The 26282-nt window shown below is 38.9% G+C and overlaps 1 protein-coding gene across 1 annotated transcript; it reads left to right on the top strand.

Moving 5' to 3' along the window:
* The first annotated feature begins 545 nt into the window (after positions 1-545).
* Positions 546-25968, top strand: GLO1 (glyoxalase I). The gene is made up of 6 exons (XM_022581808.3): positions 546-762; positions 12527-12609; positions 15404-15544; positions 16405-16472; positions 17186-17275; positions 19924-25968. Exons 1-6 carry the CDS (start codon positions 679-681, stop codon positions 20010-20012), a joined length of 555 nt encoding a protein of 184 aa, XP_022437516.1. The 5' UTR covers positions 546-678; the 3' UTR covers positions 20013-25968.
* Positions 25969-26282: the final 314 nt, after the last annotated feature.

A 26282-nucleotide genomic window follows, 5' to 3' on the forward strand; every position in this document is an offset into this window, starting at 1 on the left:
GTAAAACTCACTGTAAGTTATGGACATTTACATAAGCAGTGAAACCATAACTTAAATCTCGTTTGATCCTCACCAAAATCCTGCAAGGAAGCGCAGAGAAGGTTCAGTAATTACTCCAAGCTTCTACAGCTAATAAACAGTGGAACCAAAACTTGAACCTAGGTCTCTGGCTAAGTCAGAGTTGTTTTAATTATCCTGTGCTGCTTAAAGTGAGAAAATAGTTTTGGATCCTTATAATTTAAAATTCATAACTCCCAATTCTCTTTCCATCAGATTCGTATTTCCTACCACGTTGCAGCCCTGAGGTATGGGTGGTTACTGAACTTTAACAGTTAAACAGAAACAAAATTAGGTCATCAAGCAACAGCGAGAAACGCGCTTTCAAATTGGCCAGTTTGGATTTTTTTTTTTTAACCTCAAGGTGCCCTCCATCATACGCAAGGCACCTTGGGAATTGTAGTCTTGGGTGTTGAGCGCTGTGGCCCGAGGCGCTGACTCACTGGGACCCAATCAGCAGACAGCCAACTTGCCCTCCGCGTAGCAATTGGCTGGAATTCAGCGGCCGCCCACCCCGTGGTGCCGTCTTGCGGGCGCTGGTGAAGGGAGCTTCGCGGTCGGCAGAGTGAGAGTAGCTGCTGCGTTCCTGGCCACCTTCGTCCGCGTTACAACAGTGCGGCCATGGCAGAACCGCTGCCCGCGTCCGGCGGCCTCACCGATGAGGCCGCCCTCGGCTGCTGCAAAGACCCGGACCCCAGCACCAAGGTGGGCGCAGAACCTAATTCTCCAGAGTCGGGGCCCGCCGTGCGTGGCGCGACTGGGACCCCAAGGAGGGAGCAGTCCCTTGGGCTCAACCAGGCCTCGCTTGGGCTGGATGATTCGAACTCTGGATTCGAACCCCATCCTACCACCACTGCAGCTCTGCCCGCCTTGGGCGGATCGGAGTGGGCTGGGAAGAGGGCCAGTGGTGTCCAGTGGGGGATCTGGAGAGGGTCCGTTTCTTCAAGTTGTTTGAAAGGCTGCGATCCTGCTTGCTTTAACTTGCATGATTTGGGACGGTAACAGGAAACCATGGCTAACACAGGGTCAGAGCTCTTGTCTGTGGGTGTGCGTGTTCCCCAGGGCAGTAGAGGTGGAGGGTAAGAAAAGAAGTTTCTGAACTCCAGTCTACGTTCGAAGGTCTACGGGCCGGCTTTTCCCAGCCGGGATCATTTTCTGTAACTGTCCTGGCTCCGCGTTTAACTCCTCCAAACCAATCTGATAGCCCCTGACCTTAGCCGCGCCCAGAATTTCCCTTTGGGTTGGCCTTTCCGGTTGCTCACGGCCACACTTTGCTCGGTGGCCCCAGGAGAGATGGCAGAATCATGGAGCTTAGATCCGAAGGGAATCTTGGAAATTCCTTCACAGACCATCTCATTGCAGCTGAGACCCAGTAAGAGGAATGACCCGTTGCATATGAAGGCTCTCATCCGTTCAGCTTGCTTAACAGGTCTATACTGAGAGCCACTGTAACTCACTCAGGTGTGGTGCCTCCGGGCGTTGTCAAGATCAGACCGGGCAGCCGCTCCGGGGGGTTTACTCCAGCGTGCTCATCACTGTCAGAAAAAGCCTTTGTATGTATTCATTTGACTGGGGAAGTTCTAAAATCCTTGACGTTTGAGTATGTGCTTTGTACAGACCTCTAAGACCGGTTGGTGACTTTAGTCCCTTCTTAATCTTTGCCTTCGGGGTGGAGAGTCAGACACTTCTAATTGCTAAATCCTTTGACTAGCACCTGGTAGTACTTAGCTTAGGAAAAATGTTAGTCACTGCAAAATTAAGAGGGAAGAAGTAAATATATACATTTCCTCTCACACTTAATCTTACTTTTTATACTCTTTAATGTTAATACCTTGTTATTTCACATAATATAGATTGAGTTATTCAGTGTAAATTAATTTCCCAGGTAACTGGGCATTTTATGTACTGGACTATTAAAAAAATATTTCAAGGAGAGCTTGATAAAATTGATTGAGTACAATTCTTTGCATTCTTAATTTACACCTTTTTTTTTTGGCTGCGTTGGGTCTTCGTTGCTGCAAGCAGGCTTTCTCTGGTTGCGGAGAGCGGGGGGCTACTCTTCGTTGCGGTGCACGGGCTTCTCATTGCGGTGGCTTCTCTTGTTGCCGAGCACGGGCTCTAGGCGTGCGAGCTTCAGTAGTTGTGGCTCGCAGGCTCAGTAGTTGTGGCTCGCCAGCTCTAGAGCAGAGGCTCAGTAGTTGTGACTCACGGGCTTAGTTGCTCCGCGGCGTGTGGGATCTTTCGGACCAGGGCTCAAACCCATGTCCCCTGTATTGGCAGACGGATTCTTGCCACCAGGGAAGTCCTACACACTCTTAATTTATGTCAATTTCTCTTGATTTGAAGTTTTTTCTGTTTTTGGCCATGCCGTGTGGTATGCATGATCTTAGTTCCCTGACCAGGGATCGAACCTGTGCCCCTGCATTGAGAGCATGGAGTCTTAACCACTGGACCTCCAGGGAAGTCCCAGTAATTATTTTTTGAGATTAGTCGTTTTGCACCCTAGAAGCACCATATGGGGGACATAAAATGGAGTATATAATAGCAGCTGGGATATACTGAGTGTGCCAGGCCCCGGTTTGTTATTTTAAGTACATTACTTAATTTAATCCTCACAACAACCCTGTGAGGAAGGCATAATTATCTCCGTTTTATATATAAGTAGACAGTGGCACAGAGGTGTTGAGTAATTTGCCTAGCGAGGAACCCACACTCCCTATTGTGCTTCTAGAGTACTGACTACAGCAGTAATTTTGGAACTTGACATGAAGGAAAGTAGAAAACCTAAGTGAATTAATTCAGTCTGATCACTGATCATCTGCTGTATGTAGAGAGCATGGTAGATACCTTGGGGGACATTCAAATGAACAAGATGAAGTTCCTCCCTTCACCAAACATACACCAACTCTAACATAAGATGGAACTGGGATTATGTGCTTTTGAAATTATAAAGCACCGTGGGAGCGCAGAAAGTAGAGATTTTCAAAGGTGGCATCTGTGGTATACACAGGGTATTTGGAGGCTGAAGACCTACGTTTGAATCCCCAATTCTATCATTGGCTATAGTGATCTTAGCAGGGTGTAAACAAAGCTGCTATAAGGATAAAATGTATCTATGATCTTTAAACTATGAAAAGCAATACAATTCAAGGTTGTATTTCAACTGTGGATATCAGGGAATGCGTCAAGCAGAAGGTGGGGGTGAGTCTAGGCCTTGAAAGATGGATGGGGTCCCAACATCACATGGGAGACGGTTACATGGGAGGGCATTCTAGGTGGGGGAAACATCTGAGCAAAAATGTGGTGAGATGGCAGAAAGATGCAATGTGGAGCGTGTTCTGGAGAAATGAGTTACCTTGTTTTTGGTTCACGTTCAAGTTATCTAAGTGGTGGAGCCGTGGTAGAGAAGACTAGAATGGTAGGTTGGAGCCAGGTCATGGAGAGAGCTTAGAATGTTACTTCTAAGAAAATCGAATTTTATATAGTTAGTGGGGAATCACTAAGGGATTCAAATCATTCTACAGAATAGATTGGAGGGATCCAAGCCTGGAGGTCATGAGAACACCTAAAAGCCTCTTCCAGAAGGTGAGAAAAGTGATGAGGGCCTGGTTTGGAAAGAAGAGAGAACAGCAGTGATAGAAAGTCAACTTGTTTGTTGATTATTTGCATCTTTGTCATAAAGGCAGACCAAAGAATGTACGGCTGCACCACCTTCTGGGCTGTCTTACTTAGCTAACTTTCTTCAAAGGCCAAGTGCTTCTTTTCCCAAGTAGTGATCTCCTGAAATACATTCTTTTTACTGTCTGTCAGTGTCCTTTGATAAAATTATTTGGAGTCCCTTCCCATCTGAGTGGTAAATGATGAGGTCAGGGAAAACTTTCAGTGTTGGCGACACTTAAGCTGGGTTTTACCAAATCAAAGGAGGTAGCTAGGCAGAGTTGCGGGTAGGGGTTGAGGGAAGAACGAATGGCAAGGAAGGAAGAAGGACAATGGCCAGATGGATGAATGACTGTTCTCGGCAGAGAGAACCATAGTATACATAAAAGCACGGTGACATCAGAGAGCTGATGCAGGGACCTACAGGTATACAGTGAGACTGAAGTTATAGGCAATAGCAGTTAAGGGGAAGGTACATAAAACAGTCATTGGGATGCTCAAAGAAAATATGAACATTCCCACTTGGTTCATTTGTTTTTCTCATCCTATGAAGATTTCTGTTTGGTAAATATGTTTTTTTTAATATATTATTTATTTATTATTATTTTATTATTATTTATGTATATTTCTCTGTGTATACAGTTAAAATACATACACATTTATGATGGGGCATGCTCTTTTTTTTTTAACTGATAAAGGTATGAAATCAAAACCATTTAAGGTGACCAGTTTAGTGGAGTGGTAATAAAAGATGAAGTTAGAGAAGTATGCAGCAACTGTATGTGCTTCCTTTGGGGACTTTCTTTTAAAAGTTGTGAGGTACCACTGAAGGATTGATTTTTTTTTTAACATCTTTTTTTTTTTAATAGATTTTATTTATTTATTTTTGACTGCATTGGGTCTTCGTTGCTGTGTGTGGGCCCTCTCCAGCTGTGGCGAGCAGGGGCCACTCTTCGCTGTGGCACACGGGCCTCTCACTGCGGCGGCCTCTCCCATTGTGGCTCCTGGGCTCCAGAGCGCAGGATCAGTAGTTGTGGTGCACGGGCCCAGCCACTCCGTGGCATGTGGGATCTTCCTGAACCAGGGTTCGAACCTGTGTTCCCTGCATTGGCAGGTGTACTCTTAACCACTGAGCCACCAGAGAAGCGCCTGAAGGATTGATTTTTAACCTAGAAATGACACAGTTGGCCTTTTGTTATAGAAAGATCAGTCTGGTACCATTATAGGAAGATCACTCTGGATTGCATTTGGGTTAGCCTGCAAGAAGCAGAGAGACCAGGCAGGCTTTGACAGTCGTCTAGGCAGGAAGTAGAGAGGACATGAGCAAGGTAGTAGTGATCTTTGGAAAGGCAAGGAGAAAGATTCCAGAGGGACTTGAGCAGTCAGGTTGATGGGACACTTGGATTGGATTACAGAGGGAGTGGTGAGGAAGGAATCTGAGAAGACTTCAGGGGTCTGACTTGGGCTGACACCCAAGTCAGATTCTAGAGGCATTCTAGAGGCATTCCCTGCTGGTGATGTAGGAGGGAATATTTATTTGAGCTGTAATTAATTTGATATTTTGACTCAGGTGGAAATGTTGAGTAGACTGGATGGAGATGTAAAACCAGAGCTGAGGTTAGAGGTATGGCTGCAAGATTGAAACTTCCCTTTTCTGAAGATGGAAGGTGGTAGAGGCAATGGAGATTTTGATTTTGATTCTGAGTAAGATTTAATATGTAAAGCTCCTTAGTAACAGTTCTAGAGAAATGAGTGTCTTCATCACTAGAAAGAGAATTTGAAAGGTAGGACACAAAGTCAACCTTTTTTGCCACTGTTGTAGCTTTTTAAAAAAAATATATATATTATTTATTTATTTTTGGCTGTGGTGTGTCTTCGTTGCTGTATGCAGGCTTTCTCTAGTTGCGGTGAGCGGGGCTACTCTTCATTGCGGTGCACAGGGTTCTCATTGCGGTGGCTTCTCTTGTTGCAGAGCACGGGCTCTAGGCGTGTGGGCTTCAGTAGTTGTGGCATGCAGGCTCAGCAGTTGTGGCTCGCAGTCTCTAGAGCGCAGGCTCAGTAGTTGTGGCGCACGGGCTTAGTTGCTCCGCGACATGCCGGACCAGGGATCAAACCCGTATCCCCTGCATTGGCAGGAGGATTCTTAACCACTGCGCCACCAGGGAAGTTCCCAGCATAATTCTTAAAAACCCTAGGATTTTCAGAATGGTTATAAGCATTGGCTTCAACTTCAAGTCACCAGCGTATTAGCTCCTAACAAGAGAATCAGCCTGTCCTTGGGAAGCTTTGAAGGCATTGACTCCTCTCTAACTATGAAAGTCCTAGGTGATATCTTCTTCTAATATAAAGCTATTTCATCCACACTGAGAATCTGTTGTTTAGTGTTGCCACCTTCATTCATTATCTTAGCTTTTGGATAACTTGCTGCAGCTTCTACATCAGCACTTGCTGCTTTACCTTGTATTTTTATGTTATGGAGCTGGCTTCTTTGCTTAAACCTCATGAACCAACCACTGCTAACTTCAAACTTTTCTTCTGCAGCTTCCTCACTTCTCACAGCCTTCTAGAATTGAAGAGAGTTAGGGCCCTGCTCTGGATCAGGCTTTGGCTTGAGGGAATGGTGTGGCTGGCTTGCTCTTCTATCCAGATCACTAAAACTTTCTCCATATCAGCAATAAGGCTGTTTTGCTTTCTTATCATTTGTGTGTTCACTGGAAGAGCACTTTTCATTTCCTTCAAGAACTTTTCCTCTGCTTTCACAGTTTGGCTAACTGGTGCAAGAGGCCTAGCTTTCAGCGTGTCTCAGCTTTTGACACACCTTTCTCACTAAGCTTAATCATTTCTAGCATTTGATGTAAAGTGAGAGACATGCAACTCTTCCTTTCACTTGAACACTTAGAGGCCATTGTAGGGTTATTAATTGACCTAATTTCAATATTGTGTCTCAGGGAATAGAGAGGTCCGAGGAGAGGGAGAGAGATGGGGCAATGGTCTATCAGTGGAGCAGTCAGAACACACACAATTATCAATTAAGTTTGCCATCTTATGTGGGCAAGGTTCATGGCACCCCGAAAGGATTACAATAGTATCATCAAAGATCGCTGATCACATATCACCTTAACAAATACAATGAAAAAGTTTGAAATATTGTGAGAATTACCAAAATGTGGCACAGAGACATAAAGTGAGCAAATGCTCTTGGAAAAATGGCACTGACAGACTTGCTGGACACAGGGTTGCCACAAACCTTCACTTTGTAAAAAAACAAAAAACAAAAAAAACTATCTGTGAACTGCAACAAAGTGAAATGCAATAAAACAAGCTGTGTTTAGATAAAACAAAAACAGGAGGACTCTGAAAAGCAGAGAGAATGGCAGACTGGCTAGGGACCTTGAGACCCTAGGAATAACATGGTGGTATACACACACACACACACACACACACACACGCTATGCAAAGAGTGTATGCAAAAACACTATAGATAAATCAAAATGGAATTATAAAAAGAAATTCCAGTGACCCACAAGAAGGCAAAGATAAAAAGAAAGGACAAACAGAAAACAAAAATAAAATGGCCAATTTAAGCCCTAATATTTCAATAATTACATTAGATGTAAATATACCAATTAAGACAGATATTGGTGGAGTGGATTTAAAAGCATGCCTCAAGTTATCTATTTGTGAGGTGATGGGTGTTAACTAAATTTGTGGTAATCATTTCTCAACATATGTAAGTTGAAGTCATGCTGTATACCTTAACCTTATATAATACTGTATGTCAATTATATCTTAATAAAACTGAAAGAAAAATAAAAACATGCCCCACCTATATGCTGTGTACACGAAACTCACTTCAAATGTGATGACAGAGGCAACTAAAAGGATGGAAAAAGATATATAAACATTAATCAGAAGAAAGCAGGAGTGGCTATATTGTTGCAAATGCAGTAGACTCTAGAGCAAAGACAGTTGTCATAGAGAAGTACATTATATAATGATAATAGGGTCCATTGACTAAGAAGACATAGCAATCCTAAATGTGTGTGCCTCAAACAATAGAACTGCAAAAAATATGTGAAGCAAAGACTGATATATGGAAGGAAAAAGAAAAATCCACAGTTTTAGTTGGAGACTATACTCCTCTCTCAACAATTGATTGAACTAGACAGAAAATTAGCAAGGATATAGACAAACTCAGCAACACCATCAATAAACAAGATCTAATCAAGATTTATAGAACATTACAGCCAGTAACAGCTGAATACGGGCATACCTTGTTTGTATTGCACTTTGTAGATACTAGGTTTTTTTTACAAATTGAAAGTTTGTTGCAACCCTGCATGAAACAAGCGTGTTGGTGCTATTTTTCCAACAGCATTTGCTTGATTCTCTCTGTGTCACATTTTAGTAATTCTTGCAATATTTCAAACTTCCACTGTTATATTTGTTATGGTGATCTGTGATCAGTAACCTTTACAACTCACTGAAGGCTCACATGATGGTTAGCATTTTTTAGCAATAAAGTATTTTTAATTGAGGTATGTACATTTTTTTAGACATAGTACTATTGCACACTTAATAGACTACAGTATGAGTAAACATACATGCACTGGGAAACCAAAAAATTTGTGACTTTTTAAAAAAAATATTTATTTATTTGGCTGTGCTGGGTCTTAATTGTGGCACATAGGATCTTCGTTGCAACATGCGGGATCTTTTAGTTGCAGCATGCGGGCTCCTTTAGTTGCATCATGCAGGCTCTTAGTTGCAGCATGCAGAATCTAGTTCCCTGACCAGGGATTGAACCCCCTGCACTGGGAACATGGAGTCTTAACTACTGGACCACAAAGTCCCTGTGTGACTCTTCATTGTGATCTTTGCTTTGTTGCAGTGGTGGCAAACCCATGATATTACCGAGGTATGCCTGTATAGTTTTTTTTCAAGTGCACACAGAAGAGATACCAAGGTAGACCATATCATGGGCCCTAAAACTAACTTCAACAAACTTGAAATAATTGAAATTATACAGAGCATGTTCAACCACAGTAGAATCAAACTAGACATCAGTAGCAGAAACATAACAGGAAAATCTCTAAAAACTTGGAAACTAAATAACACATTTCTAAATAATCCGTGGATCAAGAGGAAGTCTCAAGGGAAATTTTAAAAATTACATTGAACTGGATGAAAATGAAAAGAGCATCTCAGCTAAGACAGTGCTAAGAGGGAAATTTATAGTATTAAATGCATATATTAGGAAATAGGAAATGTCTTAAATCAAGAATTTGTTTCCTCCTCAAGAACCTAGAAAAAGAAGAGCAGAATAACGCAAAGCAAACAGAAGGAAGGAAATAATAAAGAGCAGAAATCAGTGAAATTTAAAACAAATTAGAAAAAAATAAGTGAAACAGCTGATTCTTTGAAAAAAACCAACAGAATTAACAAACTTGTATCAAGACTGACAAGAAAAGAGAGAAGACACGAATTACCAATATCAGGAATGAAATAGGGGATACCACTACAGACTGCAGACAAGAGAAGGGTGATAAGGGAATACTGAAAACAGTTCTACATACATAAATTTGACAACTTACATGAAATACACTGATTCCTTGAAAAACACCAACTACCATAACTTACCCATATGAAATAAATAATTTGAATAGCTCTATAACATAAGGAAATTGAATTCATAATAATCTTTTTAAAAAAATATCTTCAGTTCCAGATGATTTCACTGGAGCATTCTTCCAAACATTAAGGAAGAATTAGCATCAATTCTACACAATCCCTTCAAGAAAATTGAAGAGGAAGGAACACTTTTATTCATTTTATAAAGCTGTCATACTACCCTGATATCAAAACTAGGTGAAGACAGTACAAAAAAAAAGAGATATTACAGACCAATATCTTTCATAAGTATGGATGTAAAAATCCTTAACAAAATATTAGCAAATAGAATTCAGTGGTATATAAAAAGAATCGCATACCATGATCAAGTGAGGTTTAGTCCAGGTATGCAAGGCTGGTTCAGTATTAAAAAAAATCACAGTAACTCACCATATTAGGAAGCTAAAGAAGAAATATCACATGACAAAATTCAACACCATGATTTAAACACTTTTGTTTTTTCAGAAAAAATAGGAATGGGAGGGAACTTCCTCAACTTGATAAAGAGCATCTATGAAAAACTTAAGAGCTAACATTATATTAAATGGTGATGCTTTCTCCTTAATTTGGGGGAACAAGGCAAGTTTGCTCTCACCACTCTTATTTGACGTAGTGCTGGAAGTTCCAGCTGGTACAGTAAAGCAAAAAAGGAAATAACAGGCAGATTGGAAGAAAGAAATAAAACTGTCCCTATTTGCAGATGACATGATTGTCTACATAGGAATCTTAAGGAGTCTAAAAACCCTGGAACTAGTAAGTGAGTTCAGCAAGGTTGCAGAATACAAGAAAAACATACAAAAATCAATTGGATTTCTATATATTAGCAAAGAACACATGAGCACCAAGATTAAAAATACAATACCATTTACAATTGCTCAACAAAATTAAATATCTAGGTATAAATCTATCAAACATGTACAGAATTTGTATGCTGAAAATTACACATCGTTGATAAAGGGAATCAAAATCTAAATAATGGAGAGACATACTGTGTTCATGATTGGAAGACTCAGCATAGCAAAGGTGTCAGTTCTCCACAAATTGGTATACATGTTTAACACAGTCCCTATCAAACCTTTTCTCTTTAGATATAGTCAAGGTTATTCTAAAATTTATGTGGAAGGCAAAGAGAGTAGCATAACTAAATCTTGAAAAGAATAGGGTGGAAGGAATCAGTCTACCTGATTTTAAGACTCACTATATAGCTGCAGTAATCATTACTCCATGGTATTGTCAGAGAGATAGACATAGATCAGTGGAAAAGAGTAGAGAACCCAGAAATAGACTCACACTAATAAACCCAGCAGATTTTTCACAAAGATGCAAAAGCAATTCAGTGGAGAAAGGACAGATTTTTCAACAAATGGTGCTGGAGCAATTGGCCATCCATAGGTAAAAAGTGAAGCTTTACCTGAGTTCACATCTTATACCAGAAAATCCATTTAGAGGTGCTCAAAGGGACCTTGACTTTGACCCTTTGGTTCACTCCCTGCTCCACTTTTTATAGTTTTGTCAGGATTACATTGTAGGCACGTAGTACATGTACTAGAAATTTCCCTGATTGTACCTTTAAAGTTTTTTCACAGTAGTTTTAAATTAGATTTGGAGATTGCCCACCCCGACCCTCACAAAAGACTGATTATTTCTATCATTCTTCCTTTTTATAAGGCAAAGGAGCAAATCTTTGTTACCTTGTAATCATCCCAGAAAACCCAAAGATAGTTTGAGCATAAAAGACATCTTTTATTATTCTGAATTTAGAGCATAATAAGGAAAAGACAAAGTTAAGAACTGTCTCATGAGACAAGACATCAACTTTAGTCTTTTTTAAATGCAAGATATATTTATTTCAAACAATATTTTAGAACCATAGCAATAAACAGTGATTTTTAGAAACTTTTAAAGAAAGGAACATTTTCCCAAGATCATTCAAGTGTTTATCAAAAGTAGCAGAGGTATTCTGTTACAGAGAGTTAGCAGAATATCTTGGTGATAAAAAGAAAACTGTTATCTGAGCATAGAATAACTTGATCATTTTATAAAAAGCAAGCCCTGCTTGTTTTTTTATATCGTCCAAATAATACTTTGGCAACAAAGGATTTACACACCTCTATTTTTTATGAATAACTCCACTAACATTGAATATACTTTTAATCTTTTTGGCATGTATAGACTCCTTTTTACAAGTTAAAAATGATTTTAGAGTTTATATTTGTGTTTTCTTAGAAATAATCTATCATGTTAAGTCTTCTCAGTCAGAAAAATGGTGTATCTTTTCATTTTTTAAACTATTTTTTCCAGCTTTATTGAGATAAAATTGACATATAATGTGTATGTCATATACCATGGGCATGTCCAAGTGCTTCTAAAGCAGCGTTTTAAATGTCTTCATATATTCTATTATGCCTGTGTCATAATTTATCTATTTCTTCATTGTTAGAGGTAGGTTAGCAAGGTGGTTGAAAGCAAGGACTTTGGAACCAAACTGTTTGGACTGAAGTTTTTTCTCTGCCACTTACTTTCTTAGCAGTAAAATGGGGATGGTGTAATACTTATAGAGTAGTTGTGAAGATTATATAAGTTAATTTCTGTAAATCATTTAGAACAGTGTCTGGACCATAGTTACTGTGTAAATGTTGTGATGAATGTCTTTATACATAAATCTTTGTCCAAGTTTCTAATTATTTCCTTACATAGATTTTTAGAAGGGCAACATTTTGATCGATGAGTATGAACTCTTTAAGACTTTTAAAGACTCTTCAGATCCAAATTGCTTCTTAGAAAGATTGTAGGATAGGTATAGGGTTAGGATAGGATAAGGATAGGGATAGGATAAACAGGGTTGTTGAACTTGTTTTACAGCACTTGGCACAGAGTCTACAGAAAAGAAAAAACAAACAAACAAACAACAAAAAAAAACCCTCTCTGACTAAGGTACCTGGATTTGAACATAGCCTTTATGGACTGAACACAGGTATTTAATAATAATAAAGCCATGATGGACTGAGGGGACAAAATTTCTTTCTTCTTAAACAGTGTGTTACAATGGTGGACTGTTGGTATTTTGTTACAGGAAGCAAAATTAGTGTTGGTAACAAGTAGTAAAAGTTAAAGGTGTTTAATATATACTGTTTCCCTTTAGGATTTTCTCTTGCAGCAGACCATGCTGCGAATTAAGGATCCTAAGAAGTCATTGGACTTTTATACTAGAATTCTTGGAATGACGTAAGTAAACTGTTTATTGGTGCCTATAATGTTTAAATACATAGCTTTGCAAATATAGGGAATGTTTTCAGATCCATTGTAAAAATGGATTAAAGTTTGCTTCAAAGGTCACAAAAGTCCTTTTGGCCAGGAGTCTGGGACTAGGCTTGACTGACTAGGGGTTCTGTCAGGTTCCTCTCCTCTATCCCAGCCAGGCTCACTGGGCAACATGACACCAATACTTGCATTTTCTCTGACTCCCTTATCTCTAAGAGCTGCCAGTTAAATCCTTAATGTGTCCAGACTGTTTTGATGTTATGGCCACTTTTAGCCTCTTGTTTACTTCAGAAAAGATATAGCTATTAAGACACAATACTTAGAAAATGAATGAGTTTTAGGTAAACTCATTCATTTTCTAAGTTTTAGGTAAACTGGCCGTCTATTCCATTTTTATAGGATGTGTTCTCTTTTGCTGAATAGGTAATATTCACTGATCTTATAATCTTTAAGACATATTTCTTTTTCTTGATTTGTTTCCGAAAATAACATGAGGGTTTTTATTTGTTTTGGGTAATATAGATACATAAAGAATAAAACAATCTTTAATTTACTTCCTAGATAACCTCCATTGACATTGAGAGAAAACTTCAAGTAATACAGTATATGTCTATGTTAGAAAATCTGACCAATTCTGAGAAATACAAAGTGAAAAGTGACAGCTTCCGTCCCCCAGTCCTCTTCAAAGATAACTGCTGTTAACAGTTTCTTATAATTCTTTCCAGAAAAAGTAGTTTTGTATGTATTTATGACATATTTAAAGGGCAGAATGAAACCAGATTTACTGAACACGTGCTATTTGCCAGGCACTTTATATCTCATTTCGTTGTCTTCACAGTAGGTTTATGAGATAGCTTATATCCCTATTTTACATGGAAGGAAGAAACCAAAGCTTAAAGACATTAACTTAATGACCCCAGATTCCACAGTGGGCACATGGCAGAGCTGGAATTTGAATCCAGGTTTGATCAACTCCAATGTTGACCTTGTTTTTAAAGAGCCCCCAACTAGGGTACAACTTGACATTATATTGAAAGATATGCTGAGCTGAGAAAAGCAAGTTAAAACAGGTTCAGGTGTTCCATTTCCCATCTGATTGGTCCGTCTGCTTTGGTAGGTGCAGAGATAGTTTTCAGAATTGGAGTATTTGAGGTGTTTGATACATCATTATAAACAAGTTAGAGTAAATCTTATTTGTGATGAGTCAGTACATAGCTCTTAGTGGGCCAAGGCATATAACATGACAGTAATAAGTAAAAGATTTGGAACAGAACTCTAGAAACTTTCCATTTGCTATGCTGCAACGATTCCCTCTTGTTGATTTTGAATGAGGTCATGTTTGAGCATTTAATCCTCCATAATCTAAAGAAAATTGTATTGTGTGTATCCTCATTCTACCCTACTCCTTGCAAAATAATCTTACCCTCTTTAAACTCAGCTTAGAGGCCACGACTTCAGTGAATCTTCTCAGAACCTCAGGATGGGTAATTCATCACGCACTCTCATGATCAGTCTCTCCTTTTCCACTGCTCTTTCCCCTCAACCTACAAAAAAGCTTAAGTCTTCTCTATTCTAGGATAATTCTTGCCCTCCGCTCTCTTGCTGTCCTTCCCGTCATCATGACCATCTGTACAGGCAGACCACCACTTACTGTTTCACTTGCTCACCTCCCATTCTCCAGCTTCTGCTGTCGCATGCTGCTGAAACTGCCCTCACAGGACCTTTCCATGTCTGCTCACCTCTTCTCAGACCTAATCCTGTCTGACCTTTCTGCAGTATTTGATACTGTAACCACTTTATTGTTGACATTCATGTCTTTTGTGATATTAATCTGTCCTTCTCTCTTAACACCTATCCTCAGTTTCCTAGGAGTTTTGGCATAGTAAGAACTCAATAAATTTATTTTTCTTTAACTCAATGCCGTATAGCTGAAAGAACAATAAGGTGTGATGTGTTATATTTTTCACTAAAAATAAATAAAATTTTCTTTTGAAGATACCTTTTGCCATTTATAAGCAAGTACCATAAATCCAACTAAATTGCATTATATTTGAAGAATTGATGAATTACAAAAGTTTCCATTTTTATTTTTATTATTATTTTGTTTTTTTGCGGTACGCGGGCCTCTCACTGTTGTGGCCTCTCCCGTTGCGGAGCAACAGGCTCCGGATGCACAGGCTCAGCGTCTGTGGCTCACGGGCCTAGCTGCTCCGCAGCATGTGGGATCTTCCCGGACCGGGGCACTAACCCATTTCCCTTGCATCGGCAGGCGGACTCTCAACCACTGCGCCACTGGGGAAGCCCAAAAGTTTCCATTTAAAAAAAAATTTTATTTCACTGATATATACAGATGAATAAATTTTTTTAAATGAGACTTTTTAAAATTGATTTTCCTTGCTTTTTCTATTAAAACAGCCTCACCGGGCTTCCCTGGTGGCGCAGTGGTTGAGAGTCCGCCTGCCGATGCAGGGGATGCGGGTTCGTGCCCCGGTCCGGGAAGATCCCACATGCCGCGGAGCGGCTGGGCCTGTGAGCCATGGCCGCTGAGCCTGCACGTCAGGAGCCTGTGCTCCGCAACGCGAGAGGCCACAGCAGTGAGAGGCCCGCGTACCGCCAAAAAAAACCAAACCAAAACAAAATAGCCTCACCATGTACAGCTTTTATTCTTAGTAGAACTTGAATATTGTTATGTTGATTTTAGTATGAATCAGCTTTTCCTATTGTTACTTGATTCAGACTTGTTGTTGTTTAATTTCAGACTACTCCAAAAATTAGATTTTCCCACTATGAAATTTTCACTCTATTTCTTGGCTTATGAGGATAAAAATGACATCCCAAAAGATAAAGATGAAAGAGTAGCATGGGCATTCTCCAGAAAAGCTACACTTGAACTGACACAGTGAGTATAAGTTTTTATTTTTTTTATATACTCTACATTATTTTGAAGCTTATTTTTTTTAAACTTTTTTTCCTTTCTTATCAGCTTAATTCAAACCAGGTCTGCCTAATCACTTTCAACTTGTAACAGTATGTTTGAGTATTTTATATGGATCTTATGGTCTTTGTATTGCTCTTGTGGCATGGAGAGGGCAAGTGAGATCATTTGCCTTTTAGATAGAGGATATAAGACTGAAATGGCAAGATATTTTTCAAACGGTAGCTAATGAATGTTTAGGTACTGTAAGTAAGGTCTTCATAATTTCAGCATTTTTGTTGAAATTGGCATTCCCCTTCTTTCTTTTTTATTCTTTATGTTGTTTCTGTGCACCCGCTAAAAACTATCAAAAGAGCATTTGTTACAGGGTGTGTGATTTAATGTGTCCCCTGATTCAAAACAGCCCTGGAATCAGAAAGACCTAGACATGAGTCTTGGCTCTGACAATAGCTCTGCGACCCTAAACAAGTTATATCACCCCCCTAAGTGGCAGTCTCATTTATAAAATGGAGATACTCAGATCTAGCCCTTGGAGCTGTTCTGAGGACTTAAAGAAGTATAAAGTACTTAGCACAAGAAATGATAGTTGCTATTATTATAATTATTGTTCTTATCCAGATGCCTAGTTTAATTGTCTCCTTAGTCATTCTTTCCCCTTTTGCTCTTTCTATAGTTGAAAACTTAATATTTACAGTTAACAGAGATTAGACCAAGTATATTAAGTAGCATATATACATGGTAAGATTTCAAAGATTGTTGCAGCTTTCTTTTCAGAATACCTGTTCTCCAGGTCACTTGTAATTATGTTTTCCATCCTTTTGTAGCAATTGGGGCACTGAAGATGATGAGGCCCAGAGTTACCACAGTGGCAATTCAGACCCTCGGGGATTTGGTATGTTTGCCTATGTGTGTGTAATAAACATGGATTTGTGTGATCTTTCCATTGTGTACCTATTTATGATTGTAAGCAATCTAAAGCATTAAGTATAATCAATTTGTTAGGAGTATGGTTATTTTTATTTTCCACAAATAATTTTATTTAGGAGTTGTTTAATTTCATCATCTCAGTCTAAACTTTTTACATTTACTCTCTCACAATGATTTTACTTTTCAGTTTCAGTATTATATCCAGTAGATGTTTTAATTTAAAGAACAAAAAAAACAAAAATGATGGTTAATAATAATCCCGATTTCTGCCAGCATACACTTCTGCCTTGATCTCAAATCTCTCAACCAAAACAAGAGTATTACCAATTTAAGTTGGCTGCTATGTAGTCGGTATCAATAATAAGCCTATTAAGCATGAGTAAATGGTTACTCTTTTGTGTTGTAGGTTATTCTTAACAGATCAAACTATTTATGAGCCAGTACTGGGCTATGTTAAATAATTTATAATTCAGAGCAACTAATTAATTTATTATACCCAGCCAGTTAGATTCTTGTTCTTTAAGGTATTATAGGTTTTGAACCAGCTTGATTCAGGCTGTTTTCAGATGCCTTATGTTTTGAAATAAACTAGTTTTGGAAGCCACTTGTGGCACATGGGTACCCTGTTGTAATTTTTCCTTCTTTCTCTCTGCCTTGTTTTGGGGGTGATTACCTAAGGTCACATTGGAATTGCTGTTCCTGATGTTCACGGTGCTTGTAAAAGATTTGAAGAACTGGGAGTCAAATTTGTGAAGAAACCTGATGATGGTGAGTCTGCTACTTGTTTTCTTCAGGCCTATGCTTAGTTGTATAACATTTACTAAGTACCCACAGAGGGTACTGTTGTAGTAAAATCCTTTTGGTTGCAAGTAACTTGGAATTCTACTCCAACCAGCTTAAGGAAAGAAGGGAAATGATTGGAAGAATACCTGGTTATCTCAGGGAACTGAAAGGCAGCACCTAGGGTGGCTTCACATGGGACTAGTCACAGGATCTAGAGAGCTGTCAAGGACCTAGGCTCTCTCTCCACCCCTTGACCCTACCATTCTCTCAGTGACCACCAGCTTTCGCTCTCTTGGGTATATCTAACCACCCAAAAAAGTAAGTTCCTTAAAGTCTGTTTCATCTGCTGTTAATGTAACTATACTGAGTCTCTTCAGTTAATAATTTCCTGAAATTTTTTTTCATCCTTTTTCAACCTTTGCGTGTCCTTCAGTTTTAGATATATCGCTTGACATAGTATATATCTGGATTTTGTTGAATTTACATGTATTATAATTATTTTATTTCGATCTGTTTTTGCCACCATAATTTATTATTTAATTTTCATTTGAAATATTTCACTGTTTCATTTCAATCCTTTTTTTTTTTCAATTAGGAGATTTGATATCCAAATATCCTCCTCCCTAGTAAGGAAAGAACTTGCTTCCCTCTACCTCCATTATGTTGCTGTTACTCAGGCTGGGATATTATTGATTTATTTTTCCTTTTTCTTTAGCTTTGGCTTTTTATTTTAAGATAATAAATATATCAAGGTATATATTTTTTCTCCATAGATCTCTTGCAGCATCTTTCAGATTTTTCTGTCCCTTTATTAAGTACCTCAACCAAAACTGTTTTTAAAGGGTTTGTGAGGCAAAACTCTTGAAGCTCTGTATGTCCCAGAACCATGCCTTTATACATATGAATGACAGTTTTGTTGACTATAAAATCTTAGGTTTATTTTCCTTCAGTCTTGAAAGTACAACTATATTGTCTTATTTTTCCCATCCAGTGTTGCTGCTGAAAAATCTGATTTGTGTTCCTTCATATAGTTTCTTCTGTTTTGTTCTAGAGGCTTTTTATATTTGTTATTTCTTTGTCCTTGCCTTCCTTCTGGGAGATTTCTTCAAACTGGCATACCAGTTAGCTAGTTTTTCCTCAGATGTATCCGTTCTTATATTTATCTTCTGTATTCTCACCTATTATGTAATTAATTTCAGCTATTATGATATTGATCCTGAATTTTTGCTGGGCTCCTTTAATATTTTCTTGTTCTTGTTTCGTGTTGGTCGTATTGAATATTCCTCGTTGCTTTTACATGTTTTAATAGTTCTTGGTCCCCATTGATCTAATAATTGTTCTTCTGTTTGAATGTATAATCCATTGTTTGTTTTATAGTTACATTCCTCAAATTCTTATTATTTTGGTCTCAGAGGTTTTTTGTTGTTGTTGTTTTTTGATACTGAAACCATTAGCTATTCCAAACATCAGGCAGTGTGAATGGGGGAAGGCCAGACCTCAGTCCTTAAAAATCCACATGTTCTCAGGGAGATGTGCTGAGCAGAGAGAGAAAATAGGAGTTAAACAAATACTTCACATTCTGTAGTCAGATCCTTTTCCCCCAATTTGTCCCTGATGGAGTAGTAGTAGTAGTAGGAGACACTTCTGGGATTGTCTTTCCCTCACCCTGGTTGTGGGGAAAGTGAAACCTCTGGGAGATCAGTTGGTACCCACCTGTCTTTCTGCCCTTATCTACTCCCGAGGACATTTGAACCAGTAGTTTCAACCCCCCCACCCCGACCCGGTGGGAGTAGGTGCTAATGCCCAAGGCACTGGGAGAAGCAAGAGCCAAACTAACAAAACTCCTGTTTATTCTCCCACAGCCTTGTGGTCCAGCCAAAAGTACCCCCTTCCACACAAAGCAGGTTAAAACAGTCACTACCCCACCCCCACCGTTCCTCTCCCCAACTATCACCTCAGGGGCATTGTACTTTTTTTTTTTTTTTTCCTATTTTTTTAATCTGTGTTCCTCTGGGGTTGATCTTGAAGAAAGGAGCCAGAGATAGGAGTCAAACTACTTCAGCATCTTGGTACCAAAACAAATTTCCGAGGTCACATTTTTCCATTTAAGCAAAGAACTCTACTACTAGACCTACTAACCTCTCAATCCCAGTTTTGAATTCCTGGGAGAAAGAATCTGATTGGCAGAGCTTGGGTTACATAGAATAGTGTATGACCTAAGCATCTTGGTCCTTTGGCTGTGTAGATAAGCCATGCTACCTCCTCCCTTGAGCACCTATCTATTTCCTTTATCCTCTTTAAAATAAGACAATTTCTTTGACTACTCAACTAGTAGTATGAAGTGATAATGTGCAGGTGAAATAAATACCTGAGACTTACAAGATGCAGCCAGTCCCACAGTTTATTTCAGGAGAGTTGGTTTACAGCTGTGTGTAGAAGCTAAAATATGTCATTCTGAAAATCGTGCATCTGGGCAACACCGACAATAGAATTTTTTTAAGTTAAAACTATAAACAAAACAATGTAATTAACTAAAATGCAAATTAAAAATTGAATTAATAAAAAATGTATTTTAAAGTTTTAAGGTTTTTTTTTAAAGTCTTTTCAATAATGAAAATCATTTTGTTTTACAGGTAAAATGAAAGGCCTGGCATTTATTCAAGATCCTGATGGCTACTGGATTGAAATTTTGAATCCTAACAAAATGATAACTATTATTTAGCTCTGTGAGAATGCTGCTTTGAGATTTCAGTGAAGACATTGTGGAAGGTAAAAAAGGAGACAATGTGATTCAAGATATTCATTTAACAGAAGCAACTAGGACTGATGGATTATTGTCTCAATTCAAATTGTTCTTAAGTCTATTTCCCTTTCCTATTTCAGCTATGTTTTTCATCTAACTGTTCAGTCATTCTAGTTTTAAAGTAGTGCTTTGTCTTATGTCCTTGAATGTAGTTGTATAACTACTTTTTTAGGCAATAATTAGAACGATTCCGTTCAGAGGCTGCATTTTGCCTTCTATCTTCTGACGAGATACAAGTCTACAAGTCTGCCTTTGAATCATCATTTAAAAAAAAAAAACAACCACTTAATATGTTTTGTTGTGATTACCTTCTGAGGTTTCAATTCCTCAGAAGTGACTTCAGAATGGGAAGTAAAGGACCCCAAACAAAAATGAAGCTTCATGTATATTTCAAATAGTATAAAGTTTATTTTACAAAAGAAAAGTTACTCTTGAGAGAAATTCAGAATTATGCTGACAAGGATGTGGATAGAAAAACTAATTTCTTCTTCGTTACAAACTACTTTGAAAGTTGAAGGACTAACCTCTTTATTTTGGGATGGGGAAGAGGATGGGAATATTACATACTGGGTATGCGAACACAGACTAGGCTGTCACATACTTTATCTCCCTTAATCCTCCACAGTATCCTGTGAGATAGAAAGTAGGCTGGACATGCAAAATAACTTTAATGAATCCAAGGCAATATAAATAGGCTAAGGACTCAAGATCTCATTATCATTTTTAGTATTTAGATTATACCTCAAAAATTAGTACCTTGGGGCTTCCCTGGTGGCGCTGTGGTTGAGAATCTGCCTGCCAATGCAGGGGACACGGGTTCAAGCCCTGGTTCGGGAAGATCCTATATGCCACGGAGCAACTAAGACCGTGTGCCACAGCTACTGAGCCTGCGTTCTACAACCCGTGAGTCACAACTACTGAAGCCTGCGTGCCTAGAGCCCGTGCTCTGCAACAAGAGAAGCCACCGCAATGAGAAACCTGCGCAGAGCAACGAAGAGTAGCCCCTGCTCACAACTAGAGAAAGCCCGCGTGCAGCAACAAAGACCCAATGCAGCCAAAAATAAAATAAATAAAATAAATAAATTAAAAAAAAATTAGTACCTCACAGTACCTCCTTCACTAGTGTTCTCTGTAAAAACCTTCAGAGTGTTTGAGCATTGTCCTCTCGGCTTTCGAGCCTGAGTACCACGGTGAGGAAGAAGCAGTGGAGGAAGTCTGGAGAATGCGGCTGCTCTGGGGATGCCTGGTTGTCCCTGTGCAAGTGGTGCTTGTGTTTCTTGTGAAGAGCCCCTACCCCAAGGTCTTCCAGATGCCAGTAATCATTTAGGATAAATTATGTTCAGTGATAACATAACTTAGTTATCAGAAATCAGCTCAGTGGTCTTCCCTGCCATGATTGACATTTGATAGGTTTTAAAAAACAAACTGATTTTGAAAATCTCTTATGGCATAGATAATAAGAACATCCAGTTTGTGGTTTAACTACATTTGGATTTTTTGTGGACTCTAGTGGAAGACCTTTGGATAGGCCTTGCCAACTGCGCTTACACTGCTAGAAGCACTTTCATTTCCTTTTTGGATGGAATGGATTTATGCGAGCAGTTCAAAGAAAAAGCAGTACTTATAGACTGAAGTAAAATAAAATTTTAGAAAAGACTGTGTTTAATTTGTAAACTTCTATCCAGCATGTTCTTTTTAAAAAAGAAATCTGCCCTTGGGGAGTACTGCAAGGATTTTTGAAGGGGCTTGCAGACTCATTGAGAACTGGGAATAGTTGTAATTCTATACATCAGGCAAAGCACATAATTTCTATGGATAAGGAAGGGTCGGGAAGATGAGAAGAGGAAAGTAAATGGATAAAGGATTTTGGTAGAAAAAGTGCAGAGAAGAAGAGAAGACAAATATCAAAAATGAGTCATGGAAACCAGTGCTGGTACATTTTGGGTACTAGCATTACCAAGTGGGAGGGTTATTAGATTCATAAATTTAGTCATTTAAACCTTTTTTCCTCAGAAAGAAGCCTTCTCTACTTGCTAAGTAAAACTTGCCAAAAGATAGCCCTTGCTACTCTTTAAATCTGATCCCTGTATGCATTGAAAAAATATGTATTGTATCACTGGGCCTTGCTAGGGATTAGAACAATTCACTTCTAAATTAATTTATCTGAGCATCAGTGACATGAAAGGGTGAATTAGAGCACAATAAGTTTTCTTCTTTTCCATTATTGGACAGCCAGACTGTATAGCTTACTGTTAATGTAAAATAAATCAGTTGCTCATGAACCCTACATGAGACACAGTTATAATACATATGGTCTGAATAGGAGCTGATGACTGTGAGAGAATCGCTACGGCTTCCCCATATAGCATTCTGACCAGGATTGCGTACAGTGTATATAAATATTCCTTGGCAACACAACTGCTTGTGAAGAGGGTTATATCAGCAAAGATGCATGCTGCTGACAATAAGAAAAGACCTGGGCTTCTCTGGTGGCGCAGTGGTTGAGAGTCCGCCTGCCGATGCAGGGGACACGGGTTCGTGCCCTGGTCCAGGAAGATCCCACATGCTGCGGAGCAGCTGGGCCCGTGAGCCATGGCCGCTGAGCCTGCGTGTCCGGAGCCTGTGCTCTGCAATGGGAGAGGCCACAACAGTGAGAGGCCCGCCTACCGCAAAAAAAAAAAAAAAAGAAAGAAAAGTCCTAACTCTATCAGATGTAACAAGCACTTCAGAGGTTCTGGAATTAGTTGATAGAGGGCTCAGAACTATCAGGCACTCTGGTTTCCTTCTATCTTTGCCAAACTGTCATTCTCAGCAGTTGTTTGGGGGGCTAATAATACCTGTGATCAAAAACGCCCACTATGAGGACTTCCCTGGTGGCGCAATGCTTAAGAATCCGCCTGCCAATGCAGGGGACACGGGTTCGAGCCCTGGTCCGGAAAGATCCCACATGCCGCAGAGCAACTAAGCCCGTGTGCCACAACTACTGAGCCGGCACTCTAGAGCCCGTGAGCCACAACAAAGAGCAGCCCCGGCTCACTGCAACTAGAGAAAGCCCGTGCACAGCAATGAAGACCCAACGCAGCCAACAATAAATAAATAAATTAATTTAAAAAAAAAACAAAAAACGCCTACTATGATTCCAGGTGTCACTGTACAATGTCCAGTGAAAGAAAATAACCTGTTTTTCCTTTTGTGTCTTTAATGAGTGTAAAACCTTTCTCAAAGCTCATCAGCAGAATTCTCCTTATGTCTCAAACCAGAATTGGGTCACTCGCTTGGCTCTAATCATTGACAGAGGGACTGAGACCACTCTGACTTAGGTCATATTTACTGCAGTTACCTACATGAGGGTAGACACCGCATCCAAACTGAAACTGCCAGAATGGAGGAGCAAATAAGGGCTTCTGAAAAGGCGAAACAGAAACTGCAACAGGGTGAAATTAAATATTGAGAACTTAGTGGGTGCAAGGGTGCTGTAAGAAATCAGAACACATTTCCTGCCCTCAAAGAACTTGTTCTGAGATTGTGGTTCTCAACTATATCAGACTTAGCAAACCCTCCTTATAACATGGGAATGTTTATAACATCTATCACACCCGCTATCCTAAAACAAAATTCATATTAACTTACCTATATACACAGTTTCAAAAAGGATCAGTCCAATGCCTTTATTGTAATAAAAAGGAGAAATAAATCAATTTTTAATAAAATATGCATTTCAATATGTAAATGCCCAGATACTACTACACTAGAAAATAATGAAGTAGTCAGGTGCTTTCTCTTATATATGGAAGAAGTAAAACTGTTCAATAGCGTACTGATAACTCTATTTGGTATTTTAAAATAGAGACTAAATTCATGATTCCTGAAGAGCTATAATGTTACAACTTTATTTACTTATTTATTTTTTTGGCCACACCACGTGGCATGGGGAAATCTTAGTTCCCCAACCAGGGATCAAACCAATGCCCCCTGCAGTGCCCTCGAAGTCTTAACCACTGAACCGCCAGGGAAGTAGCAGTGTTACAACTTTAAATGCATACTGATAACAGGTGTGTTTTATTGGTCACTCAAAGAAATTGAATGATGTTACTGTTGGAAACATCATTTTCCAAAATAGTGATCCATTCTCGTGGAGGTTTTGAGTAAAAGAATAATATTCCTTCTGTTTATAGGGTAGTTTTGTCCCCAGTGAATATTAAAATTATACATACAAATAAGTAAAATGGAAGTTCTAGGCCCAGAAGATAAAAGCAGATGTTATAATTTTTTAATTGAGATAACATTGTGTAAGTTTAAGGTGTGCAGTATGTTGATTTGATACCACCATAGGGTTAGTAACACCTCTATCATGTCACATAATAATCAATTCTTTATTGTGATGGGAATGATTAAGATCTAGTCTCTTAGCCTAGAAATCAACTACAAGAAAAAAACTGCAATAACCACAAACATGGAGACTAAACAATATGCTACTCAATAACCAGTGGGTCACTGAAGAAATCAAAGAGGAAATTAAAAAATATCTGGTGACAAATGAAAATGGAAACACAATGATCCAAAATCTATGGGTTACAGCAAAAGCAGTTCTAAGAGGGAAGTTTATGGTTATACAGGCCTACCTCAGGAAATAAGAAATCTCAATGTAACCTTACACCTAAAGGAAAAGAACAAACAAAACCATCCTTGGCTAGCACTTCTGCTAGTATATAGGTGGTGACCCTGGTGGAGTGACCCAGACTGTCATCTCTGAGGGGTCTGAGCCCCTGGATGACATGTCCTTTTCAGACCAGCCAGGGTTGCTGCACGTGTCCATTTGCCTTTAAAACTGGGCATGAGCATACCAACAGGCACCTAAGTGGGTCACATGGATGCTAAGCATACTCCTAGCTGCCCCCATTGTGTAGCAGCAGCCCCACTTCTTCCTAATGATAAGGGTCACTTGCTACTGCCAGAACGGTGATTCTTCTTGTCCAAAGTAACAGGGCAGCAACCAAAGCTTAAAAGTAGTGGGATTAATCCCAAAGCAACCTACAGATTCAATTAAAAACCTATCCAAATCTTAATGACTTTTTTTCAGAAATGGAAAAATTCAAACTAAAATTCACATGGAATCTCAAGGGACCCCAAATAGACAAAACAATCTTGAAAAAGAAGAATAAAGTTGGAGGAGTCACACTTTCTGATTTCAAAACTTACCACAAGCCTTCAGTAATCAAAACAGCATGATACTGGCATAAAGATAGACATACAGACCAATGGGATAGCATAGAGCCCAGAAACAAACCCTCACACATATGTCAAATGATTTTTGATGAGGATACCAAGAGCATTCAGTGTGGAAAGGACAATGTTTTCAACAAATAGTTCTGGAAAAACTGGATATCCACACACAAAAGAATGAAGTTGGACCTTTATCTTATACCATCTGTAAAAATTAGCTCAGAATGGATCAAACAAATGTAAAAGCTAAAAGTATAAAACTCTTAGAAGAAAACATGGGGGAAAGATGCATGACACTGGACTTGGCAGTAATTTCTTGGATATGATACCAAAACAAACAGGCAACAAAAGAAAAAAATAGACAAATTGGACTTCACTAAAATTTAAAACAAATTTAAATTTAAAATTTAAATTAAAGGACACTATCAACAGAGTGAAAAGGTAACCCACAGAATGGGAAAACATACTTGAAAATCACATCTGATAAGGAGTTAATATCCAGAATATATAAAGAACTCCTCCAATACAACAACAAAAACAACCCAGTTAAAAAATGAGCAGAGGATTGAAAATCAAAACCACAATGAGATACCATCTGCACCTATTCAGGTAGCTATTATATATAAATGAAAACAAAAACAGAAAATAACAAGTGTTGACAGATGTGCAGAAATTAGACCCCTTGTTCACTGCTGGTGGGAATGTAAAACAGTGCAGCTGCTGTAGAAAACAGTATGGCAGTTCTTCAAAAAATTAAACATAGAATAACCGTATGTTCAGCAATTCCACTTCTGGATATATACCCAAAAGAAAACAGAGACTCAAACTGATATTTGTACACCAGTGTTTGTTAGCAGCATTATTCACAATAGCCAAAAGGTGGAAACAACCCAAATGTCCATTGATGGATGAGTGGATAAATAAAATGTGATATATACATACAATGGAGTGTTATTCAGCCTTAAA

The sequence above is a fragment of the Delphinapterus leucas genome, chromosome 10 (genome assembly GCF_059928025.1).
Source record: "Delphinapterus leucas isolate spDelLeu-1000000601 "Yukka" chromosome 10, BTC_Dleu_Yukka2, whole genome shotgun sequence".
NCBI classification, from domain to species: Eukaryota; Metazoa; Chordata; class Mammalia; order Artiodactyla; family Monodontidae; genus Delphinapterus; species Delphinapterus leucas.